This window comes from Corvus cornix, chromosome 19 (assembly GCF_000738735.6).
Source record: "Corvus cornix cornix isolate S_Up_H32 chromosome 19, ASM73873v5, whole genome shotgun sequence".
NCBI lineage: Eukaryota > Metazoa > Chordata > Aves > Passeriformes > Corvidae > Corvus > Corvus cornix.
Window position 1 is genome coordinate 8,321,121 of NC_046348.1, and position 22,743 is coordinate 8,343,863.

Consider the following 22,743-nt stretch of genomic DNA (forward strand, 5'->3'; position numbering starts at 1 on the left):
AAGTTGTCCATAAGGTGAGCAAATCAACAGCTCCCCCCTTGCCCCTCCAACAGCTGGACACGGCCCCGAGTGCAGCCCCTGTGCCTCAGCAGTCATTTCCTTCAGCTTGGGCCTCTCATTGAGAGTAAAGCAGCTGCAAGTGCTGAAGAGGCAGAGCGCCATGATTAACCTAATTAAGCTGTGTGCAGTAATCACCACACAGCCCCAAACACGCACAAGGCACCTCCAGGGTGTGGGGCCTGGCCCTGGCCCCCAGCAGGCTCAGCACTGGAACAGGCTCTGCTTCCTCTGCCGCTGAGAAACATAAATCAACTTTGGGGAAAAACTCCGCATCCTTCTCAATTCCTGTTTGAATCGAGATTTAAGCATTTCCTCTGGCTTCTACAAACGGAATCCCAGAGGGGGTTTAAGTGCTTCTCACTGAATAATTAAGGAAAAAAGTGACAGGTGGATGGCAGGAAAAAGTCCCTCCATGAGCAGCCAGGCATTGCAGCAAGTGGAGCTGACCCTGACAGCCTCCACCCTTTTACTTATCCACACACAAACACCTAAGACTGAAGATTTCAACATTCATTTTATTAACAAAGTGCAAACAGTTTTAAACTAGGAGTTGTAGAGCACATTCACACGGACACAGGGCACAGGCAGCCACACGAGGACAACACCGGGCTCATGCTTTGTCACTAACCAGGCATCAGCTCCCAGAGGAGCTTCACAAGGATTTCAGCAGCTCAAAATGCAACGAACAAAGAGTTTGGCAATGGCTGTGGTTGGTCCACGTCACCAACTGGGGAAAACAACTGGAGTGGTGGCTGTTTTCCCCCAGCATTCCCAAGGACAGTCACACACTCATTCCAGCAGCACAGCAGGACACTCATGCCCCCCCCCGGGGACGGGGCTCAGCACCTTCCCCACCACTCCTCAGAGCAGCTGAGGCTGGTGGAGCACGAGTGCACCCTTCAGTGCTGGGCCTGCAAAGGTCGTTGTGCCCCAGGACAGGGTTAAGACAATGGCAGAAGAACCAGGCAGCCAGGGACAGCGGCCTCGGGCTCAGCTCCAGGGAATGCACAGCCCTCTCCCCAGGGATGCAGCCGTGGGTCTTCAGGCCTCAAGCCCATGCTCTACCTGCTCCAAACAAAGTCAGTTTGAACTGAAAACGCTCCTGCTGGAGCAGTTTTAAGGCTTCAAACACAATCTTACGAGTTAAAATTTTATGCCAGCTACTTCAACCCACTCAGTTTTGTACTGATTATGGAAGTGTTCAGAGCTCAACCCTCCCTCCCTCCTCCCAGACTGCCTCAGAGCCGGAGGGAGCTCAGGATCCTGACACAGGATGAGCAGTGGCTCCGTGGCTGCAGCTCCTGGAGCAGCACAGGGAAGGTGCAGCCCCAGGGCTGGCCAAGGAGAACCTTCCCAGTTACCTGGTGCTGTCCTCTCCAGGAACAAAGCTGGGATCGTCAGAATTGGCTTGATCCCCATCTGGTAACACCGAGGAGTGCTCTGAGGGTGAAAACAACACCAGAAAAACCCAGTCACCCTCACCAGTTAGCACTGGAACAGCCAGGGAATGCTCCCTCCCCTCACTCAGGCCAACACTTCACCCCCATGGCCTCACGGCTTTGATCCATTGGACTGGAAGTGAAAGCTTAACCAGAGGACTTTCTGAAGCTCCTCTGAACTGCTGGAAGCACATTCCTGCCAATTAAGATGCAAATCCATGTCTAAGGCAGTGGTTACCTCCCTGGAATTAGCCTACTTAGAGTGCCAATCCTGGCATACAGGGAGTTCCAACTGGGAACTGGAGCTATGGGTTTTCCAACCCTTCCCAGGAGACTCACCTAAACTGACTTCTCAAGGCTAGCAAGTGTTTCCCTCTCCTGTTTTGAGCTGTTTTAATTGGGATCCCAAGAGAAGAGTTCCAAATCTTACTGGCAGTTTCTTGAGCTTGAACACCTCCACAGCCCCTCCCAGGGATCTGTACCCAAGGAGCTCTGGGAAGACTGGGAATGTTTGGGAAGAGAGGCTCTATCAGCTCTACCTTCGCTGGGGGGCTGGACAGAGAAGGCCTGGTTGAACACCTCTGAGGGAGAGGTGGCATCTTCCTGCTCCTCGTTTTCCGTGTCACATTCGATGTCACTGTCACTGCTCATCCCTGGCAGGAGGTGAAGGACGTGCTTCTGACACACCCCAGCTGCAAGAGAAACCAGAGGCACCCAGGGCAAAATGAGGCAGCAGGATCTGCACAGCTGAAACGTCTGACTTTGTCCCATGGAAGAGTTCCTGCCAGCTCTTGGGATTTGATATCAGGAGAACTGAGGGAAGGAGCACTTTCCAAGCACTCAGGGGTCTGGCAGAACACTGGGTACCAGCCCTGAACACAACTGGATTTGTCCTGTATGCCACCAGCTGAGCTGCTCAGTCTACTCAGCAACTGGGACAGACAATAAAAGTTGCTTTTCTAGGAGCTAAAAGGCAACACAACCTGGGGGGTAGATGGACCTACCAGAGCCTTCAAGCAGCAATAGTGTATTTGAGTCTCACACAACAAATTTCCCCTCCAAAGCAGAACCAGAGCTGTTGGTGTCTCCAGGTGGTGACCCTGGGTGGGCACTGGGCAGCCAGAACTCTCTGTGGACAACACAGGGTCTGCTTGGCTCAGCCTCTTAAGAGCTGATACTCATTGCTAAGAAAAAGCAAAGTGAGGGGCCAACTCTACTGTAGTTTTTCCTCTGAAGGGAAAAAAATTGTAATATTTGCTTCCTGGGGTTTTTAACAATGAAGTATTTCAGTTTCTAAAGCGTTTTCCTATTGGGCTCCCTGCTCTGAGAGCAGAACTGCAGGAGCACATCATGATCACGCTGCAGTGACTAAGAGCAGAAATTCAGTTTTGTCACTGAGAGACCTTCTGTAAATGCCAACTCCCACACAATATTGCACACTGCAGCTCGAGATGGATGCTGGCACCTTAATATAGGCTTTGCGCTACAATCCAGTCATTGAAATTCAAATTAGTGCAGGGGTGGAAGGCAGGAGAGTTTTAGCAAGATAAGAAGAACTCTGTGTGGACTTTCAGAAGGAAAAAAAAAAAAAAAAAAGCAGTGTTATTTTTTTCCAGCATGGAAAGGATGCAGGAAGGGAGGAGGAAAACTTTCCTTCAAGTCTCTAAGGAAACTGGATTATGTACAACACCCAGCATGAATGAGGTGCTGGAGAGGCTCTCGTGTGGCTGTGGAGAAAGTTACCACGGGGGGTTGTCCCTGAAGGCAGCAGAATTACAAGCCAAGGTCACTGACTGCTATTTTAATTAGGTAAGAAATTCTTCTCAAGGCCACTCCACTGAACAGCAAAGCAGAGACCTGGAGCTGTCTCAAGGTACAAAAAGCAGCTGCTTGTCCAGAGAGTGATGGCCCCACGTGACAGCCCCGATCCTGCCCCGACAGCAGCCACACCGAGCTCTTCTCTCCTCACTCAGATTTATTCTCCAGCTGCCAAATTACAGCAAAGTTCAGCAGCCATGGAAGCAGCTTTTGGGGGTGGTTTTCTCTCGTTCTTTCCCGCTCCAGAGGCGGAGCAGCAGCGCCCGGAGCGCGGCCACGCTGCACCTGCCCCCCACAACGTCCAATTTACCTTCCTCTGGTCCTGCAGAGGCACCTTCAGAGCCCATCCCCTGCAGCTCCCCGGGCTCAGAGCTGCTCTCCAGGCCACCAGACTGGGCTCCTTCCATCCGACATCCCTTGGAGTTTGAACTTGGGGAGAAATACAAGACCCCACGTTAGAAATTCAGCCTTAACTCAGTGGTGGAAACAAAGCCTTTTAGCACCACATTGAGTTTTACTCCTTATTTAAGTCTCCTACACACCCACTTAAACTTCCAGCTTTTTTTTTTTAGCATTTTAATATTTCTAAATCAATCGAAAAACCTTGAAAAGTTTGAATATTTTCCCAAAAAAGGTGACTCTACTTATTTAGAAAGAATAACCTGAAAACTCCATTGCTCTTTGCTTAGCTGGCCAACAGAGAATTATCATGAAACAGCTGAAAAATCGAGTTAAGAGCAAAAAGCATCATCTTAAATGAGGAAATCAAAAGTGATTAAATTTCAGTTAGAGGGTAAGTGGGAAAACAGACCTGGACTGCCTTTCAATTCCAAGTGTCAAACTCCAGCCAGAGCTGATCAAAAAAAGAGAAAAATGGAAAAAAAGAAGGAAAAAGGAAAAAAGACAACTTGTAACCTAGTTATAAACCCAAAAATTGCTGTCCAGAGGGAACAGCATCAACCAAGTAAACTTCAAAGTAATTTTTCTTTCATGCTGCAAGCACCTGGTTTTAGGAGATTGTGGCATTTTTGTAGACCAAGGGAAGGTGGGGGAGGAGATAAGAGGAAAAATGAAGAAACCCTTACCCCAGAGCACCAACTTTTCTGTTCTTCTCTACAGCAGCCAAGCCATTCAAGCCAGAAGCTCCCAGCTCAGAATCTGATCCCTCACAGGGTCTCTCCTCCTGCTTTGGCAGCGCCTCGGCAGCCCCGGGGCCAGCCAGGGCCCGAGCGTGGGGCCGAGCACTCAGCTTGGAGCTCCCCAGGCCTCCTGAGCAGAGAGAGCACAAATGTGACCCACACGACCCTCCCCTCCTTCCCTAAGTGCTGGAGAGAGGCAAAATTCCAATTTCTGTGGTAGAGGTTTTCTTGTGCTTGCACTAAGGGAAGGGCATCGTGCAACTCAGGAGCAGCACTACCATAAAATTCTTACTGGAGTTTCCTTGAGTTCCCTCTAAGCTAAATCACAATTTAAACCTGGCTCAGTGCTGTTTGATCCGGGATTTTCACTGTCAAGTTCACTCCTGAAGTATTTGCTGAGACACCAGAACATAACACATCTATTTATGTTCTGGTAAGTGAATGTGAGGTGCTGCCTCCCAGCTCAGCTATCAAAGGTACAGTAACACTCCGTGGGAGAAAGGATCCATGCAAGTTTAAGGGAAACTCCAGCTGCCAAATAAAAGACTCCTTGAAAAGCTTTAGTACAAGAGATGCCAATTCCATCCCACCCAGGTGACAGTGCCCAGGTACCCTCAGCAGGGTGGCTGTCCCCCTTCAGGCGCAGGTTCCCGTCCCCGCTGTCCATGGCTCTCCTCAGGGACAGGCTCCCGGCTGCTCCTGAGCGAAGGGGCTTGCCTGAGGTGCTTTTCTTACTGGCAGCTGCAAAAAAAGTGTAAAGATGTGACAAGTGTTCACTCAAAGCACTGCTGGACCCTGGCCTTATGCTTGTTGTAAGTGAAGCTCCACATTATTCTCATTTTTCATTAACTCCCACTCCTGCACAGATCCTGCCACACCTTCCTGTCAAAGGCCTGGCCTGGAGGGAAGCCTGGCCAAGACTGCACAAGTCATGTTCACCTGCCTTGCACTGAAACATCCTTCAGAAAGCTTCCTTCAGCCAGCATGAGATTATAAAGGATAGACAAACCTAAATCCTGGCTTACTTGTATTTTAGATTCCAGCAAGTCTGGACTGTTTTAATTTGTTCCCTGCAACAGCCTCAAGTTCCCAGATGGGCCTGATGCAGAGCAGTCAAGGGAGTGACCAGCTCAGACCAGTCAGAGCCTGGGTTAAACCTCAGAACATTGTCACTGCATCAGGTTTGGCAGTGGCTGTGGGGTGAAGTTTTGGTGTTTTACAGAGAAGGGCTGAAATCAGTTTCAGCAACTCAATGGCAGAGCAGGTTTACATTTCTGATCTCCAGCTGAACCCAAGTTTGAAGAACTGCTGGGGACATGAACCACCTGTAAAGATGATTTAAATCCTCCATGCACTTACAATTCCTTATGTAACAGCTGGTGACTGAAGACTTGGTCAGGAGCTCCATCCCTATTTCCTGCAGTTTGCTGCAGCTGTCAGTGCCACAGGCAGCCAGGGCCCCCTGCTCGATGGAGAAGAAGCTGGGCTGTCCCTCCCCTGAGCCAGCATTGCTGCTCCTCACTTCAGACAGCTGGTTCTTCACATCAGACATTTTGCTTCGAACTTCAGCCATCTGGGTTTTGAGTCTTTTCAGCATCTTCAGATCGGGGGGCACCCTCCACATGGCCTGGTGCCTCCGCTGGTCTCGATCCTTCAGGGAATAGGACGAGGCTTTGCCAAAGGAAAAGGCAGAGAACACAGCAGGTAAGGAAAACTATTCTCAAATAAACGTGGAGAGCTAAGAATTGTACCTTTTGTCCTGCTATAAAAGCGAGGGACACACATTCTGTCCTGGCACAGCACCACACTGAGGCTGCAAGCACTGCCAAGCTGCTGGGACAGCAGGGCTTGTTCCCTGTCGTGGAAGAAGGTTCCCAGTCCTGCTCACTGGGAGAAGCCAGGCTCCCAGTACTGCTGCAGGAATTCTGGTGACACCTGAGCTACCACCTTGCCAGCCAGGCTGCCAGGTCATCTCAAATTTTTATAAAACTTGTTGACTGTGTCTAGAAGATTCTCAGACCACCAACATCTCGTAACACAGAGAACTCAAAGAAATCTGAAAATAGGGAAGGAGTTCTCTTAATTACCTCACAGCAGAAGATCAGGTTGAGCAGCTAATACCTGAATAAGCCTCTGTGTTGCTCAGCTGGAATTAGATCAACCTGGATCTATCTGGAGTGTTATAAATTCTGGTTTTCACTGCAAATTCAGCTGTTCCAAACTCTAAAGTCAAGTGGCTCTTAGAAACCTTCACCTCAGGAGGTGAGGTCTGGCAAACTCCAAATGGAACAGCAGCTTTGTCTTTACTGACCAACTTCAGTAAGCTCTGGGAACAGTCAAATCCCAAGGGAAGCTCCACAAACCAGGTGATTTTGGCTGTGTGTTCAGTAGCTAAAGATTCACACAACTCAGCACAACAGGAGAGCTTCACCTGCTTGAGTGGCACAGCACAAAGTGCAGTGCCCTCTCCTGAGCTCCTTTTGTCCAGGGCTTTTTCCAAAAGCAAAACAGAACTGGGACTCACAGTTCATGTGCTGCTCCCTTTTTTTTTTTGTACTTCTGGAAGTGACTTCCACTTTTGGAAATATGGATTACACTCACTGAAAATTCATGACTGTTTATGTAACAACATTTAAAAAGCTAATGACAAAGGAACAAAGAGTTGGAGTTAAATTCAGTACCACCAATGGCATTGTGGCAGCAAACCCAAGCATCGCTTGGAGCAAAGGGACAATTATTTCTCTTTTGTTCTACAAAGTCACCAAATGGTTGTGAGCCAGCAGCTCAAATAAGTGTCAATCATGACCAAATCCAATCAAACCTCAATAATACATTTAATTTCTCACTACCAGAGGAACAAGCAACCTCCAGGAAGAGCCAGGGGTGCCAGGACTGCCAGCTCTGCTGCTGCTGCACATGGAGTTAATTGCTGTTTTCGGGTCAAGAGTCCCAACTGAACCACAAATATTCCTCAATTATTTAAATACCATCACTATTTTTGGCTTCTAACATTTTGATCCATTTTCTTTTTTTTCCTTTTCCAGCCTTACAATCAGTCATATTTTTCTAGTTCTAATGGCCTCTAAATTCCAGGATTTATTTTGTTGGTTTGCACCGTGCTCCAAGTACTTCCAGCCACTCCAGCTGTATGCAGGGAGAGGTGAAGCTGCTGCCTCAGCACAGAATTGTGTTTTGTGTTGGCTTCCAGTGCCAACCCCTTCCAGGAAAGGGGCTTTTCAGTCATCCCACAGCATTTCCAGGCTGGAATTAAACCATCAGATGCATGGTGTAGTTACCTCTGTTCTGCAGAAGAGAGGCAGGAGGACGTGGCTGAAGGCCCCAAAGGTTTTCCATGCCATTTCTGTCTTTTAGGTCCAACAAGTGGATTAAAATTAAGGGATCTATATCCAGCAGACTGCTGCTGGCTGTGGAGCCCAGGGCGCTGGCTCCCCGCCGCGAGGGTCTCCCACTGGCACTGCTGTAGCTGTGGCTGGTGCCTGACCAGGAGAGACACAAAGGTGGCATGTGTGGGACACAGGCACGCATTATTCCCTGGGAAAAATAAAAAGACTTACACAAGCAGATTAGGAATGAAAGCATCCCATGAAACATAAGGAGACACCAGTATTTCATGGATTTCTGGGTGCTGAAAGCAATCAGATATGCTTCTAATTGAAGAGTAAAATAAAAACAACTGGAAAGGGGGAAGTGCTCCACTTCCTACCTTTTATAAAAATCTCTTCATAAACAGATTTGTTAACAGATCAAGACAAAGATTAGACTTACTCTAAAGGAGTAAGGAGACAAACATGTCTGTCTCTGAACTTCAGAACTTTCAAATAGGGAGTTCTGTCGTTCAAGCACCAACAGACTTGTACAGCAGCACAAATACCAATTCCAGAGAATGCCGCTTCTGGCATCTTTGTCCTAAATTCCATAATATATCTCTGTGTTCCATATAGATATGTTTCTTTCAGAATCTTATGGCTAATTTGGGCTGTGATCATCTCTAGGCTGCAAAAAATCCCAGAACACCTTTCTGTGTTGCATTTAAAATGTATTTCTGCTTGACTTGTGAGGATTCTTTACCTTATTCCCTCCAGATTCTTTGGGTTTTGCAGTGCACTAAGCCCCAAGTGAATGTGTCACCCACTCAGAGGTCACACAGACATCAGTAAAAATTCCTTCTCAGGAATTTCAGAGACACAAAGCTGCCCTCCAAACTTTGACATCATTTTTAAACCAGCACCTTCAGATGATTCCCCCCCCCCTTTTTTTTTTATTGAACCAATGAAGTGTTTCTGCTACACTGCAATAATCAGTACAAACCACATGATGCAGCAGTTCCCAAAATAGAACTGCCTGCAGAACACGCAGCTTGGAGTCGCTTCCAAGAGGAGCAGGGGAAGGAATCCAGCAGCGTTCCGCTTTTATGGGAATTCTGGAGTCGTTTTTCATACCTGATGCTCCAGGAGTAGCAGCAGCTGCTGCATCCTCCATGAGATCTCCATCTTCCAGCTCCATAGTACTGCTGTACTCCACATCATTCTCTCCAGACCTTCGGGGATGATCAGGGTGGGAAAAGGAGAATACAACTGTTAGCTTTCCTCAGATCTTGTTAAATGTTATGGCACAAAAAAACAACATAAAGTGCTGTAAATTGTATTTCCTGCGTTCCAAGCTACCCAAACTGAACAAATGAAGTGTAGTAATTAAATGACTGACTCATTAACCAAGAGGCCAGAAGTGCCATATGTACCTAGACTGCAAAATCTGATCCTGCAACTCCTGTATTTGTAAGTGTTGCAGCACATTCTCACGTTTTAATTAAGATTCCAGGATTTGACATCAGCTCTGCTCAGCCTTGAATTCCCTAATTTAAATACCTGTCCTTATCATCACTCTCCTACTACTACAACACTTCCCAATACCAGACCTCTGTTCTGTTACAGTGCTGAGACAGATTTCTTAATAGTGTTTTGGGAAAGAACCTTCACAGATTATCACTTGTCAAAGACAGAATGCAGCACTAACATAAATAAAGAGATCAGAAAGACAGTAATTAGCTGACCAAAAATTCAATGTTTAGCACTAACTCTATCAGTTCATGTTGCTCCCAGTATAGGAACCACCTCTCAAATCACACTGGAATCCCACACACCCCAGCAAATTACTCAGTTTCCACTGGAATTGGGATGATTACCCTGGGTACAAGGCACAGGATGATCTGAAAGGCATTTAAAGTTACTTACATAGTTTCTTCATCAATATCATTTTCTTCAGTGTTACTGGTTGCTGTTGAACTTGCTGAAGAGCTGCTGCCATCAAGGTGGTTCACCTCGTCTTCACCAGCAAGATCTATATCCAGGTCACCATCTGAGAGCTCATGCTACAGGAAAAACAGGAGGTTTTTGATAAAGAAACATTCACTTGCACCTTGATGCATCCCCAAAAGCTATGAGCAGACACTCTCTGTCCCTTGTGTCACTATCACACAGCAGTGAGGGGGCTCTCAAAGCACATTAAAGGCTGGGAACAAACACAAGTCAGATTTTTCAGCTGCAACTTGGAGAATTTTTTGTGGTGGGATCTTTTAAGCTCTGTTCTGGAACATCTCTCTGGAGTCACCTCTCACAGCTTTCAAGTGTGTCAGCTCCTATTTCCATAGCAAGGATAATAAACCTCATTTACAATTCAGAAGCTCCCCTGTTTCTATTGCTGCCTTATCACAGAAAGCTACATATAAACAGAGGCAGGAAACAGAGAATTCCTACATTGAAGTCTTCCTGCTGGGTCTTCTCTTCCTCCTCTTCCTTGTTCTCCCGTGCTAATCCTGGAGCAGTGAAATTCTCCAGCAGTGCTTCAATGCTTTGTCCAGGTTTCTTTGCTCTTGTCTCTGTGCCCTCATCGTTCTGGGGACTGAGGTGAGTGTCTGGAGGGGAAACCCCTCGGGATTTCTGAGTCCGGGACAGTTCAATCGCAAGCCTCTAAAAGGTGAGAAAAATAACAGAGAAGACAACAATGGAGCAGCATCACCAAATCAAGCACCTTTGTTAACTTGCAGCTACACTCTAACAGGTGATTTACATTCACAAACATCCCACTTACTTCTTTTAGGTTATTTATTTGCTGGATATAACTTGTCTGAGCTGCTTCCAGTTGAGCAATGTACCAGTGCTGATCCCGGCACTTTTGGAAGAAGGTTGGTGAGCGCACTTGGAACCTTCAAAGGAACATTCAAAAGGGGTTTTCTGAAGGAGTTTGTTTGGTTTGGGGTTTGTTTCTAAAATGTCCCTTCCTCCATCCAAAAAAGCCCTGCAGAAAAACCTTAAAACTTAAAATCTAGTGGTGAAATAAACTTAACAGACAACAGGTCCTTGTGGACTCAGTGTCCTGAACACCCTGACTGTCCACAGTGAGTTCTGTAGGAGAGACTCACAGACTTCCTTTATTCCCAAAGTTCTCCAATGCTCACTACAACTGGTTCTAAAGAGAGGGAGAAAGCATCTTTTTCCTTTAATTCTGGTAGCTACAGGTCTCTAACCCTCATTAGTGCCAGGAGCAGCTACTCCTCCAAGAAAGATAACATTTCCACAACTCCCTTTGGCACATTTCCGTCTTTAAAGCTGCTGACAGTGAAATCCATTTAGAGCAAAACACATCACTAATCTTTTAAATTCAACCGGTTAATTATTCCCTATTTCAGCAGTAGATTGGTGATGATACTTTGAAAGGAGAGCAGGGAAGCCCCACCTGAGGATCACGGTGTCATTCTGTCGGTTCAAGTAGCCCTCGTTGGCCAGCAGGTCCAGGCGGAAGAATCGGTTGTAACCCCAACATTCCCCAACTTCAAAATCAGAGGCAAACTCCCGAATGATGTTTTTGGTGGGATCATTGGTGGATTGATGGACCATTTCTACACGGTATTCATACCTGCCCAGGGGAAAGGCACAGGGATTAGGGCCAAAAGGTGTCCGAATTTCTGAGTGGGTCAGGTTTAAGAGCTGCACTTCCCTGCCCAGCTGAATGGGTGAGTCAGGCTTACAATTTTACTGAACACTTAAATAAACAAGGAAATGGAAAAGGAAAAGGAAAAGGAAAACGGAGTAGAGAACTCCAAGACCAAACTACCACACAGATACTCTTATCAGTTCTTTTGCCACCTTCTTTTTTATCTCAAGAAAGCCACTGAGTAACAACTTTAAAATATTATCTCTGTGCCTGATTCAAAGCTCAATGGACAACAGAAGTCTCACCATTCTTTTCCCAAGGGCTCTGCAGTCTCTGCAAACACTGACAGAAAAACCCCACCATCTGTCCTTACTGCAGGTTTGCTTACTTGGATGTCTCTGGCAACCCAGCAGACAGCTCCAGGAACACTGACAGGTAGTAGCCCCGAACTACTCCATTTCCATCCTTGAAATGAAATTGAGAGGTTCATTAAAAATAGAAAGGAAAAAACAGAAAAAATAAAAAAAACCAAAGCACTGATACAGAAGACTTAGAAAAGTTTAGAAAATAGCTTCAATCAACACTGGATTTGCAGCAGGAATCTACTTTGGATGTTACAGTTGTGATTTTTAGACTTCAGTGGCCTCCTACTGTAACATGAATCAACAAGAAGCACATACACAGTGCAGTGCTGGTATCTCAGATATAAATCTCAAGACAAAGCTTTAATTACTCTAATAGCACTTTAGGTATTTGATTAAGTGGAAGTCTGAATAGACAAACACTTAATGTACCAGAAAAATATTATTTCAGGTTAAACATTAGTTCTGAAATATTTTACATACAGTCACATTTCAAAGCTACTTATTTTTTGAGAAAAGAGCAATTTGTTCAGAAAAAAATCCCATGCAACATGAAAAGTTAGGGCAGTTAACTAAGCAACAATATTAGAGTCACCAGAAGTCAAGAAAAAATACAGCAAAACCTCCATTACACTCACCTGAATCAAGGATGAAGAATGGCTCAACTTGAATCCTCCAGCTTGAAGAAACATTTCAACTTACCATTGAAAAAATAAATTTTAATGCCTTCTGACAGCACAGCTCATGGAGCTAATCCTGAATTTACAGTACTCTGGAAACTTCCACACAGTTCCACCTCTGCACTGCAATAATACAATTCTGGGCATCCATGGGCTTCACTTACAGAGTCAATTCTCCAAGGATGCCACAAAAATCACTAAGACAGAGCTGGTGCTCCACCACCAAACTCCTCCTTCTCCACACAGCTGCAGGAGCAGCACTGACCAGAGCAGGGAATGTGGAAAGATCCCAGCTTGGGGGTCAACATTCCAACATGGACAAAGCTTCAGAAACTGGAATATTCGGCCCACTGAAGGGACATAGCAAAATACACATTTTAATGTCCAGTTTGAGAATTAAATGCAAAGTCAACAACTAATACTTGGTCCTCCTCCCACCTTCCCCAGTAAGTATTACTCAAACATAGAGTAAGTTACTCTGTACCTCAGTTCTGTAAGGAACATCTGCAAAAAACACTGAGGCATTAAAATATCTATTAAGGTTCCTATGCCATATTAGTAGGACCCATCTTTAATTGCTTTTAAATTAACCAGACAAACTATACTGAGAATGTTCTCACTGGAGATCTGGAGGCAGAGAGGGAATTCCCCAGTGGTTGGTGATCAATTCTTAAAATGTTCTTTTCCTACAGCTTTTCATATACAGCATGAGACAAACTGATGATTCCTCACTGGAAAACCTGGGAATGAACTGGGATGGAATAAAAACTGCAGTTGAAGACAAAACTCACCGGGTAAACTTTTAATCTCCAGCACAGTCCTGACACCTGCAGGGGAGGGCTGTACACGGGATCCGCTCGCTGGCGCAGGGTACTGGTGAGAGAGGAGGAAAAATATTTGGTACTGGGACAAAGCAAACCCCTCATGGAGCCATGAGCTGCACAGGCAATTGTCCTTCTCATGGAAAATAATTGTTCACCTGGTAAACAAGAGATTGTTAATGGAATTTCTGTAGTTTAGTCCACATCTCACAGTTTTCTGTGGAGATTATTCTGTGTTTTAAATAACATTTCTCATGTAGAGAAGGAACAGAAGGATGTTCCCAATATTCACAGTAATTTAAGATACATTCTTACCTGAAGTTTTCCAAGACAAATGTAGTTGAGTCATAGGCTGGAACCAATTCACTGTGGGGGAAAAGAATAAACACATTACACTTGAATAACATGGCATTAAAAATCCCAACTTTCACAATCTGTAGAAGAATTTTAGATGATTTAGGTCACCAGAGCCACTGCAATTCACCAGGACTACACTGGGTTATTGCAGTGTAATTCCATTTATAAGCCTCCTTAGGAGGAGATACCTTGGTGCCACTAGAAAATGAACATTCAGATTTAAACCAAGACACAGCCAAACCAATTTTTGCTGAGGAATTCTTGAGACTTCTCTGACTTTCCATTTTTTGAAGACATTTTTTCAGCACAGGCTCCCTCAGAACCCAGCACCAGCAGCATTCTCCTGATGCAGAATTGTGCTATGAAGTGGTTTTGGCTGTATATTCTGAATTAAGGTGACCTGCAGAGGCATCTCATGAGAGCCTGGCAATTATATACTGAATGACCCAATAATAAGAGAAAAAAGGACAAATCAGTAAACTAAGTGTAAAAGAGAAAAAAAAAAAACTTGTGAGCTGGAAACCACTGTCCTGACTCCCCAGCAGGGACTACAGACACAAAATGAGCCCTGCTGGGACAGAAAAGCCTACTTGCAGCACAGGTTACTACCAGGAGTAAGCTAAGAGGAAAACTCTCCTCTCAAGTACTTTAAATATGTTTTTAAACACTGAACAAACAGAACAGAAATGCAACACTCACCTTGTGAAGTCTGGGGGGACAGGAGTGGTGACAAACGAGGCCATGGGCTTCCGATGGACCTGCTGGAACATCATCAGGATCTCTGAGCTTTTGGATATCAGCTCACTCTTGCTGCAGGACCGTAACTATACAGGGAAAAAAGGAAGGAAAAAAATCCTTAGCTGAGCAAAAATCAGATGTTTTATCCACTTTTCTTTTTAAACAACTAAATTGCACGTTTGTCACAGCTTCAGAAAGTTTCCCCACGACACAACGTAAAAGGGAGCTTGGAGGTTTTGGGTTTTGGTTATTTTGTTTTCCAGAATTCCACAATGAAAGTTACAACAACTAGTGTGTATTTCCCTTAGGTTAAACTAATTTATATACAACTGGGTAGTTTTGTACGATATTGCCACTAATCCCTGTACTAGTTTTTCAAGCAATACAACACCTTTTGAGTGTTTCTAGAAGACGTACTTGTTTTTAAGAAGAAATCGTGCAACCTAAGGCCACTTCAGTGAAGAGATATCCTCCAGAAATCTCCATCAATTAATAGTTTTAAAATGAAAAAGAAATCAAGAAAAGCCAACTGAGGAGGGATCTCTTTTCATAATCACCTGATGTTCTACTTCTTGAAGCAGGGTTTCTAGAAGTTCAGTTTCTTGAGTAAGTGATGTTTTTTGACCTGTTTAAAGAAAAGACATGGTAAAAACCCCCAAAACCACATACTATTTCTTAAGAAAGTGTACTTTTCATTTTCTTTTTTCCCTCACATGGAAGCTGCCCCAGAACATACTAAGGTAAAGGATTTCTAAATATACCAAGGTTGATTGAGAAAGCATTTGAAAAGCAAGTCTACGTTTTTAATTAGAGCTGTAGTGAAGAACTCATTTGAGGTTAAGTCAGTAACGAAACCCTCTGTGTCCCAGAAACAGCAGAATTGTTGTTTTGGGGTGCTTTTTTGGACACAAAAAAAAGCAGTTTTGACTCTTATCCAGACAAGCCTCACTCATATTAAAATTACACTAAAAGGAGCATTTATCACAAAGATGTAATTTTCAAACTTTTCTAATTAGAAAGATCCACTTCTTGACCAACATAAATGATGAAGTAAAAGCACTTTAGTTGAAAGGTGCTAAACATCCTCCAGCTAGATGGGAATGTTTTCCAAGATATTATATAGGAGTTTTTAATAGAATATAATCAGGTTATGTCAAATTTAGAACTTATCACAGTAACTACCTCATTAACCAAAAGCTTTGCTGCAGGTGGAAGTTTTCTACCAGCAGTGAGCTTGCTCAACACCAGGCAGCGTGGAAGGAGTCATGCTCCCAGGAAAACAGTTTCTCAGCGGATTTATACATTGTTAACAAATTTCTCCTCCTCCTCACAGAGGCCAATACCCACCCATCAAAGTGATGAGCTTGTTCTTGAGCTGGGTGTCCAGGCGGGCGATCATCATCTCCACGGCGTTGCGGATCTCCCGCACGCGCTCGTCCTTGGCGCTGCGCACGGCCTCCACGTTCCGCTCCTGAACGCGGCAGGAAAAACATGGACAAAAGCCTTCACACATCTGCATCTTCCACTCATTCACACCTTAACTCCACTCTCTCAGATCCCAGAAATGCTTATGTCTCCCTAAATCCCCCATGAGGAAAAACAGGAGCTTTGGTTTTGAGCGTTGCTCCTGGAGCAGCCAGGATTTCACCAGGTCCCTCAGCGTGCCCAAAGGTTAATTGGGAAGCTGAGCAACATTGTCTCATCACACAGGGATTTGTCATATGGGGATTCTTTAGTATCAGACCTGTAAATGCAGCTGCCAGTTTCTCTTCTGCAACTTGTGCAGCACAGAAAAATTATTTTTGTGGTAACAAGAATGATGTGATAAAAACAGAAAAGCTCTTTGTGGTAACAATAATGGATAAAACCAGCATCTATCTCCCTGGCAGGGGAAGGCCACAAACTCTCAGCATTTTATAAACACAAGTGGCCCATGTGGTGATAAAGTCACATCTGAGCTGGAGCAGAGCAAAACTATCAGTGCATGTGGCAAACAACCACCTGAACAACAGGCAAAAATCATACAGAAACTCAATCAAAAAATTTCTGATTTTATCTGCACAAAGACTACACATCATAAATGTAACACAAAAGTAATCCTTCCTGGGAACCAAGAAACTGCATCAAATTGCTGGAATTCCCACTGAAACTGCCCAAGCTGAATGTGCCAATATTTGTATCTGACACGTTCACAGGGAAGAAAAAGGAGATACACGAACAAATCTCCAACTGGTGAGCTGCTCATCCTGCAGACTCAAATGCATTTACAGATTATTATCCTAGGAAAAGGAAAACAAGCTGCTAGAATAAAGCACTTTTATTCTTATTTAGCCTGACAGAATGTACTTTAAGTGTTGACAAAAACACATCTTTCAAAGTACTGTGCAACTCCAGCTTTTAAACAGCACTCACCAAAAGAAAAATTGTATTACCTAACTCTAAACCAGAGCTGAGAATATTTTGATCTTTTCACATTGTATAAGAAGAGTCAAATGAAAAAGCAAAAAGATCTCACTGTGGAATAATCCCATCACCTTCTAACAGGTACTACTTCCACTTCCCACTTTACAGTTACCCTTTGCCACTGGAATACTACAGGAAAACTTCCTTACCACTTCCTGCACCAAACTGATCAATTCCATGAGTCTTCTCCTAAGCTTTGCCACTTCTTCATTTACTTTTGTGACGTGCTGCTCGTAGATTTCTGCCAGTGGTTTAAAAGTGTGTCCTCCATGCTGTTCAAAGAGAAAAAGGGGGAGGAGGAGGAGGTGGTGAGTAACAGAGCATCTCTTTTCCACTTTATTCCACTCCTATTAAATTCCTGAAAGAGAAGGGAAGAAAGCCTATGAGTGTATCACTCGTTCTGGAAAGGTTCCAAAGCAGATTGTATGTAGGAAGTCAGTCTTTCGCTTCCCTTTGTAAGAAGTCATGAATTTGGCTCTCATTCCATCAAAACTTCCTGTCAGGAGTTATTTGGAGTCTCAAGAGTCCTCCAAAAATAAACTGCTTCATTCACTGTACAGTCCTTTACCAAATCAAATATTGATAGAAGGTTTATTTTTATCATTATTATTAAAACACCCTTCCCAAACAAAGGCAGCACACTGTTAACCACTTACATTCCAGACAGCAACAGCTGTTTCTCCTTGAAATACCCAGCTGGATGGATAAACTCTGAGGAACTGTGCTACAGCTTTGGAGATTAGAGGCCAGGGCAGTTAAATAACAAGTGTTATCTGTGTTTTTTGAGCAAGGCTTCTTCCTTTGCCCACAAAACTCTCTCCATCACACAGAATTTGTCCAAGACATCATGAAGGTTATAACAAGGAAGGCAATTCTGACCTGCTTTTGGCAAAAATTCAATTTCCTTCTCTAACTACAAACAAAAAGTATTGTGTTTCACAAGCAATGTCATTAAGTAATAAATACACATAAAACTGCAGGATTTGCATGGCAATCCAACAGCTGTAACAGCAGTTTCACAGCATTTCTAGTTCTTCAAAACCACTGTCAGACACAAAGCCTGAAGTCTCTCACACCATGTGCATTCCAGCAAGTCTCCTCTTACCATTCCTCCCCAAAGTGCACACTGGTGGCAGATACACTTCTTGCAGGTCCAGCAGAAAACACTGAGCTTCTCATGATGATTTTCACACCTTAAACCAAAAAATACACATATCACCAACAGAAAACAGCAATGAATTTTCTACAAACTCAATTTAATATTTTCACTTGTTTTGCTACACAATCCTGCAAGTAAAGCACAAAACATCTTTTGCAAGAACAGTTACATTCAGTAAAAACCTTCTGTAAGATTAATGTTGCTTTTAGTATTCTCTCAAGAAGCACTTCACAGATACAGAGAGTACATTACTAAAATTGGCTCCTAGAACGCAAGCCACAAAACACTTCATGCAAAGAACACTCCATTTACTTGTCCTTTTCATTCTCTTCATGCTTTGTGAGGCTGCAGAGCTGAAGTGTGTCCAGCTGCTGTGTGACCTCCTCTGCCCAGCGACAGTTGACAAGCTCTCGGAGCTGCAGGGGGGCTCTGCAAGAAGGATGGCATAGTTAGAGCAGGAATTTGGCTCCAGGAGCCAAAGGAGAAGCACTGAAGTGAATTCAGTTCAATTCTACACTACTAGAAGAGACACAGGCAAAAAAAAAAAAGCAGAAATTGTAATAGTTATTCCAAGGGAAAAAAAGTCAATTAGCTCATTTGAGGACTGGGGAGAGGTAGGATACAGGATAGCTGCATGAGCACATCACACAAATTACAGGCATAAAAAATGGACACTTTCACACTGAAAACTGAAGCTTCTGGGCTCTGACTTTTGTAAGAAGAATATAAAGAGGAATTCCCTCTAGTTACTCTTATTACACCAGCTACGTACACAGCAGTGTTATGTGGGAAGAACAAAGATCCTGCTTAGCTTGTCACAAAACTAGAACACATTTTACAATAAGTATTATACCAGGGCCAATTTTTATAGAAACAGCAGGCAGGTCTCAAAAAAAAAAAAAAAAAAAAATCAAGCTTAAAAATATAGTGCAACCTGCACTGAAAAAGAGATTGATCATAACAGGACAATCCACTCAATTCCTGATATTAAAAATACCTTACCTGCAATGAGGGCACTGAGCTCTTTGTTCAGTCAGCCAACGCTGTGATGAAAAAAGGAAAAACCTTTTTAAACAGAGTGGAATGAAAGAACTGCAGGCAAACATGTTCCATCATTAATTAAGAGTTACTTATTTTTATTATAGCTTTCCTATATTTTTTTCCTTTTTTCAACAAATTTTCAATTTAACTGTTCAACCACTTAGTCACAGAAGAAGCTGCTACTTGTGTCTTAGTAACAAGCAACCACTTGGCTTCAGATGTCAGAGATGCTTCAGTTAAAATTATACAGAGAATTTTGAGGTACCAAATATTGCATTAGAAACCACCCACCTGGCAGATTCCCAGAGTCTTAGACTAAAGAGTGTGTTTCAATAAAGGAAAGAAAAAGACACCACAAGTATCTTTTTCAGAGTCTAATTAGTCTTCAAGATAATTTATTTCTTCCTCTTGGGTTATTTATAGACAAATTAAATACCTGAAGTTCAGTGATCAAATCCACAAGGAGCCTGGGAATGTTTCTCTTCCAGAAAGCTCCAGGGACAAACAGCTGAGCAAAGAACTTCACCTGCCCACTACAGCTCACAAGTGTAAAAGCTCAGCAGTTGATGGGTTTATATTTGTCAGCTCTCTACTACATTTAAAGAGTCTCATGAATAATCTCTCACCACCCAGCAACAATATGTCATCTACAATCCTTAATATGCAGCACAAATCCTTCACCTACAGCTCTTGTCAGAGCTTCCAGAGCGAAGGATGAACGTCTGTTCCAATTTCTGGAAATACTACTGGAGGTCTGGAAACCTCAGCTGAACCTTTTGCTGCTACACCAACACAAAACAGCATCTGGATTTGGAACTGGAGCGTGATACACTGGGAACCACGGCCTCAACAAAGGAATGAGGACTGAGATGCTGCCTCAGACTCCCCTGAGAAAGATTTAGCCCCAGCTGATCACACCACACCAGCCTGACAAGCATTATAAAACACCTCCAGGATACAGGAGGTGATGCTATGACCTTACCAGATGCAAAGTCAGCATCTGATTTCTGTCCCAACTTTTGTCTTCCATGCAGGCATCGCCAACTCTCAGGAGGTGCTAAAGAAGGGATCATTGTGTGTCTCTTCCTTAAAGCAATTATTCCAGATGGTGCCTATAATTAGCACCACTGAAGGCAATGCACAGCCTGCCTACTTCTTCCTCAGGGGTGTTATAAAAGGTTTTGAAAGGGAAACTAAAGGAGGAAATAAAAAAAAAAAAAAAAAGGAATCCTTGGAACTCCAGGAAAAGAATGTCTTCATAAGCTCAGTTTTCAGTTCGAACATTTGAAAGAATAAACCAAACCAAGCAAACTCACACGGATACAGCTGAAACAGCAGAGCTTGGAGCAGTGAGGGCACAGGCGGGCATCCCGCAGCTTCTCCATACAAATAAAACATCGGAACACCTCGGCAATGCTCTGCAAAGGGGGATTATCACTATTGTTAAACATGCTTCAAACACACCAGGGCTGCATTTGTTTTCCAGGCACAGTGCCAGGTTTCAGTTCCGTTCCAAACAGCGCATCTCCGAGGGAGACATAACGTGGACATAACAACTCTCCCCCTCAGCTTCTCCTACACTGCACCAGCTCCCAGCACCCATTTTAAAACACTATTCTCCTTCTTCAAGGAACAGCTTCTATTTGTCTTATCTCTTTTGGAGCAGTCCTTCCTGTAGCCAAGATATTCCTGCTTGTGATCGAGCGGTTGCCAGAAGAAACGGTGTTGTACCTGCAGACAGTGGACTGGCACTAAACTATTTCTGAATTGTGGTAAGTGCATGTACGTGTTACAAACAAGAGGGCTTGAATTGAATTGGGTATTTTTTTTATTTTTAAAAGACTTATTTTTTTTTAAGGTCTACCATTAGCACCAGCTCTATAATTTCTACACTCTCTTCTACCCCATTTAATCAATCCTGGGTGATAAAAACATTTCTCAAACAAGAAAGGTATTTTGAAAGCAATGTTTGCTTTCCATATTGATAGATAGTTAACTGATAAAGAAGTTTTACCTTCTGTATCATACAGGAGCTATAACCCTTCTGGTTTTAACTATGGAACTTCATAAGGTCCTTCAGAGGTGCTAATTTTTCTCCCCACATCATTGAGATTGTGAATCAGCACAAAAGCACGACATCTTTAATTTTAAAGATACCACAGTATCTCCCATATATTAATGTCTTCTTTAACAGTTGCGAGCCATTGAAACGCACCATATGCGTTTACAGGAGGCGATCACAGCCGGTCTTTTACATTCTTCCCCAGCCTGGCTGTGACACAGCCCCCAGCAGGTGTTTGAGCTGCCGGGTTACAGCCACGGTGCCAAGGCGGGTTCCGTGTGTGCCAGGTCTCTTCCCACCCACCCACCCATCCATCCCTAGATCCATCCACCTCCGGAACTGGCACCTGCGGAGCTCCGCCAGCTCATTTCCGACCCCCTCCCCACCTGCCGCCTCCCTGCCCACCCGAGCCAAGCCCCGCAGCGCCGCAGGCTGTTCCCAGCGCCCGGGCCGCCGCCGCTTGGTACCACTCGGCCTTTTTCCCCCGCTCACACAGGGGACAGGGACCCTCCGAGGGGCCCCGGCAAACCGGGAGGGTGCGGAGGAGAAGCCGCAGCCGCTGCCCCCTCACCGCCCTGAGGGAGCGCGCGCCGCCCGCCCGCCCGCCGCTCACCTCCACGCTCTGCTCGTCCATGGCTGCGGCCCCGCCGGCGGAGGGAGCGGGGACGGCTGTCCCCGGCCTCCCTCTCCGTGCCCGCGGGTGAGGAGCGGAGGCTCCAGGAGAGTTGTTTTTTAGGAGCGGACTCGGCGCTCCGGCCCCGCGCACCCGCCGGGCCGTGACCGCGGCAGCGCGGCCGCCCCGCCCCGCCCGTGCTGCGCATGCGCGGGGCCGCCCGCAGGGGGCGTGGCGGCGCGAGGGGCGCGCGGGAGGAGCGGCAGCGCCTGAGGGGAGCCGGCGGAGCGGGAGCCTCGGGCTTGGATTTTCCTTTATTTTTCGTTATTTTCTCTTATTTTTCTTCATTATTTCTATTAATTCCTCCTTGCCGGCGAGGTTTCAGGAGCGGGGATGGGTTTCGGCTATTTTCAGTTGTTATAAGCAGCGTTCACCAATAAATTAAATGTTTAACGCTGCTGAGTGTAGTGGCAGCAAGGATCGAGACCTCTATTGGAAGTAGATCAGTGTGATTAAAAACTACTAAATAAAGTTTGTGAAACCGATTAATTGCTTGAAGCTGATAAGTTACTCGTAGGTAAACGGGCACACTTGGCAGCACACATCAAAAAATCAAGTTGTTCCTGTTCTTTTCAATACCCAGCCTGTTTCTTTTCCCATCAAACCCTAAAGCAGTTCACAGATGAGCTCAGAAACCAGCCTTTCCCTGCCTAAGAGCACTAATTCAAACTTTCTCTCCTTTGACAGACACAACTTTTCATAGGAAAAAAACTGAATACAACTTCAGGTATCTTACTCTCTCAAATTAGGCTGAAATATAACAAGATCAATGTAAAAAATAAGATATAAAATATCTATATTACATATATAAAAACACAAAAATATAGAAATATTAAACATAAGAATGGTTTTCACTGTTAGGGTGGCCAAACAGTGTAACAGAGGTTGTGAACTCTTCATCCTTGGGAATTTTCAGGACCCTGCCCTGAGCTGCAGTCCAGGCGCTTGGACTGGACAGTGCCCAGAAATCCCTTCTGACC

At 44.7% G+C, this 22,743-nt stretch overlaps 1 protein-coding gene across 1 annotated transcript; it reads right to left on the minus strand.

Annotated features, from left to right (window-relative positions):
* Positions 1–555: 555 nt before the first annotated feature.
* On the minus strand, positions 556–21,890 carry TRIM37 (tripartite motif containing 37). Its single transcript, XM_039562721.1, has 25 exons — positions 21,704–21,890; positions 20,345–20,446; positions 18,990–19,030; positions 18,300–18,416; positions 17,934–18,021; positions 16,978–17,100; positions 15,713–15,836; positions 14,923–14,990; positions 14,327–14,451; positions 13,586–13,636; positions 13,241–13,322; positions 11,796–11,872; positions 11,210–11,389; positions 10,565–10,679; positions 10,231–10,443; positions 9,709–9,845; positions 8,917–9,014; positions 7,753–7,953; positions 5,816–6,127; positions 5,069–5,197; positions 4,403–4,586; positions 3,628–3,746; positions 2,039–2,191; positions 1,422–1,500; positions 556–1,125 (listed from the first exon to the last, which is right to left on the minus strand). Exons 1-25 carry the CDS (start codon positions 21,722–21,724, stop codon positions 1,122–1,124), a joined length of 2,943 nt encoding a protein of 980 aa, XP_039418655.1. The 5' UTR covers positions 21,725–21,890; the 3' UTR covers positions 556–1,121.
* Between the last annotated feature and the right edge of the window lie 853 nt (positions 21,891–22,743).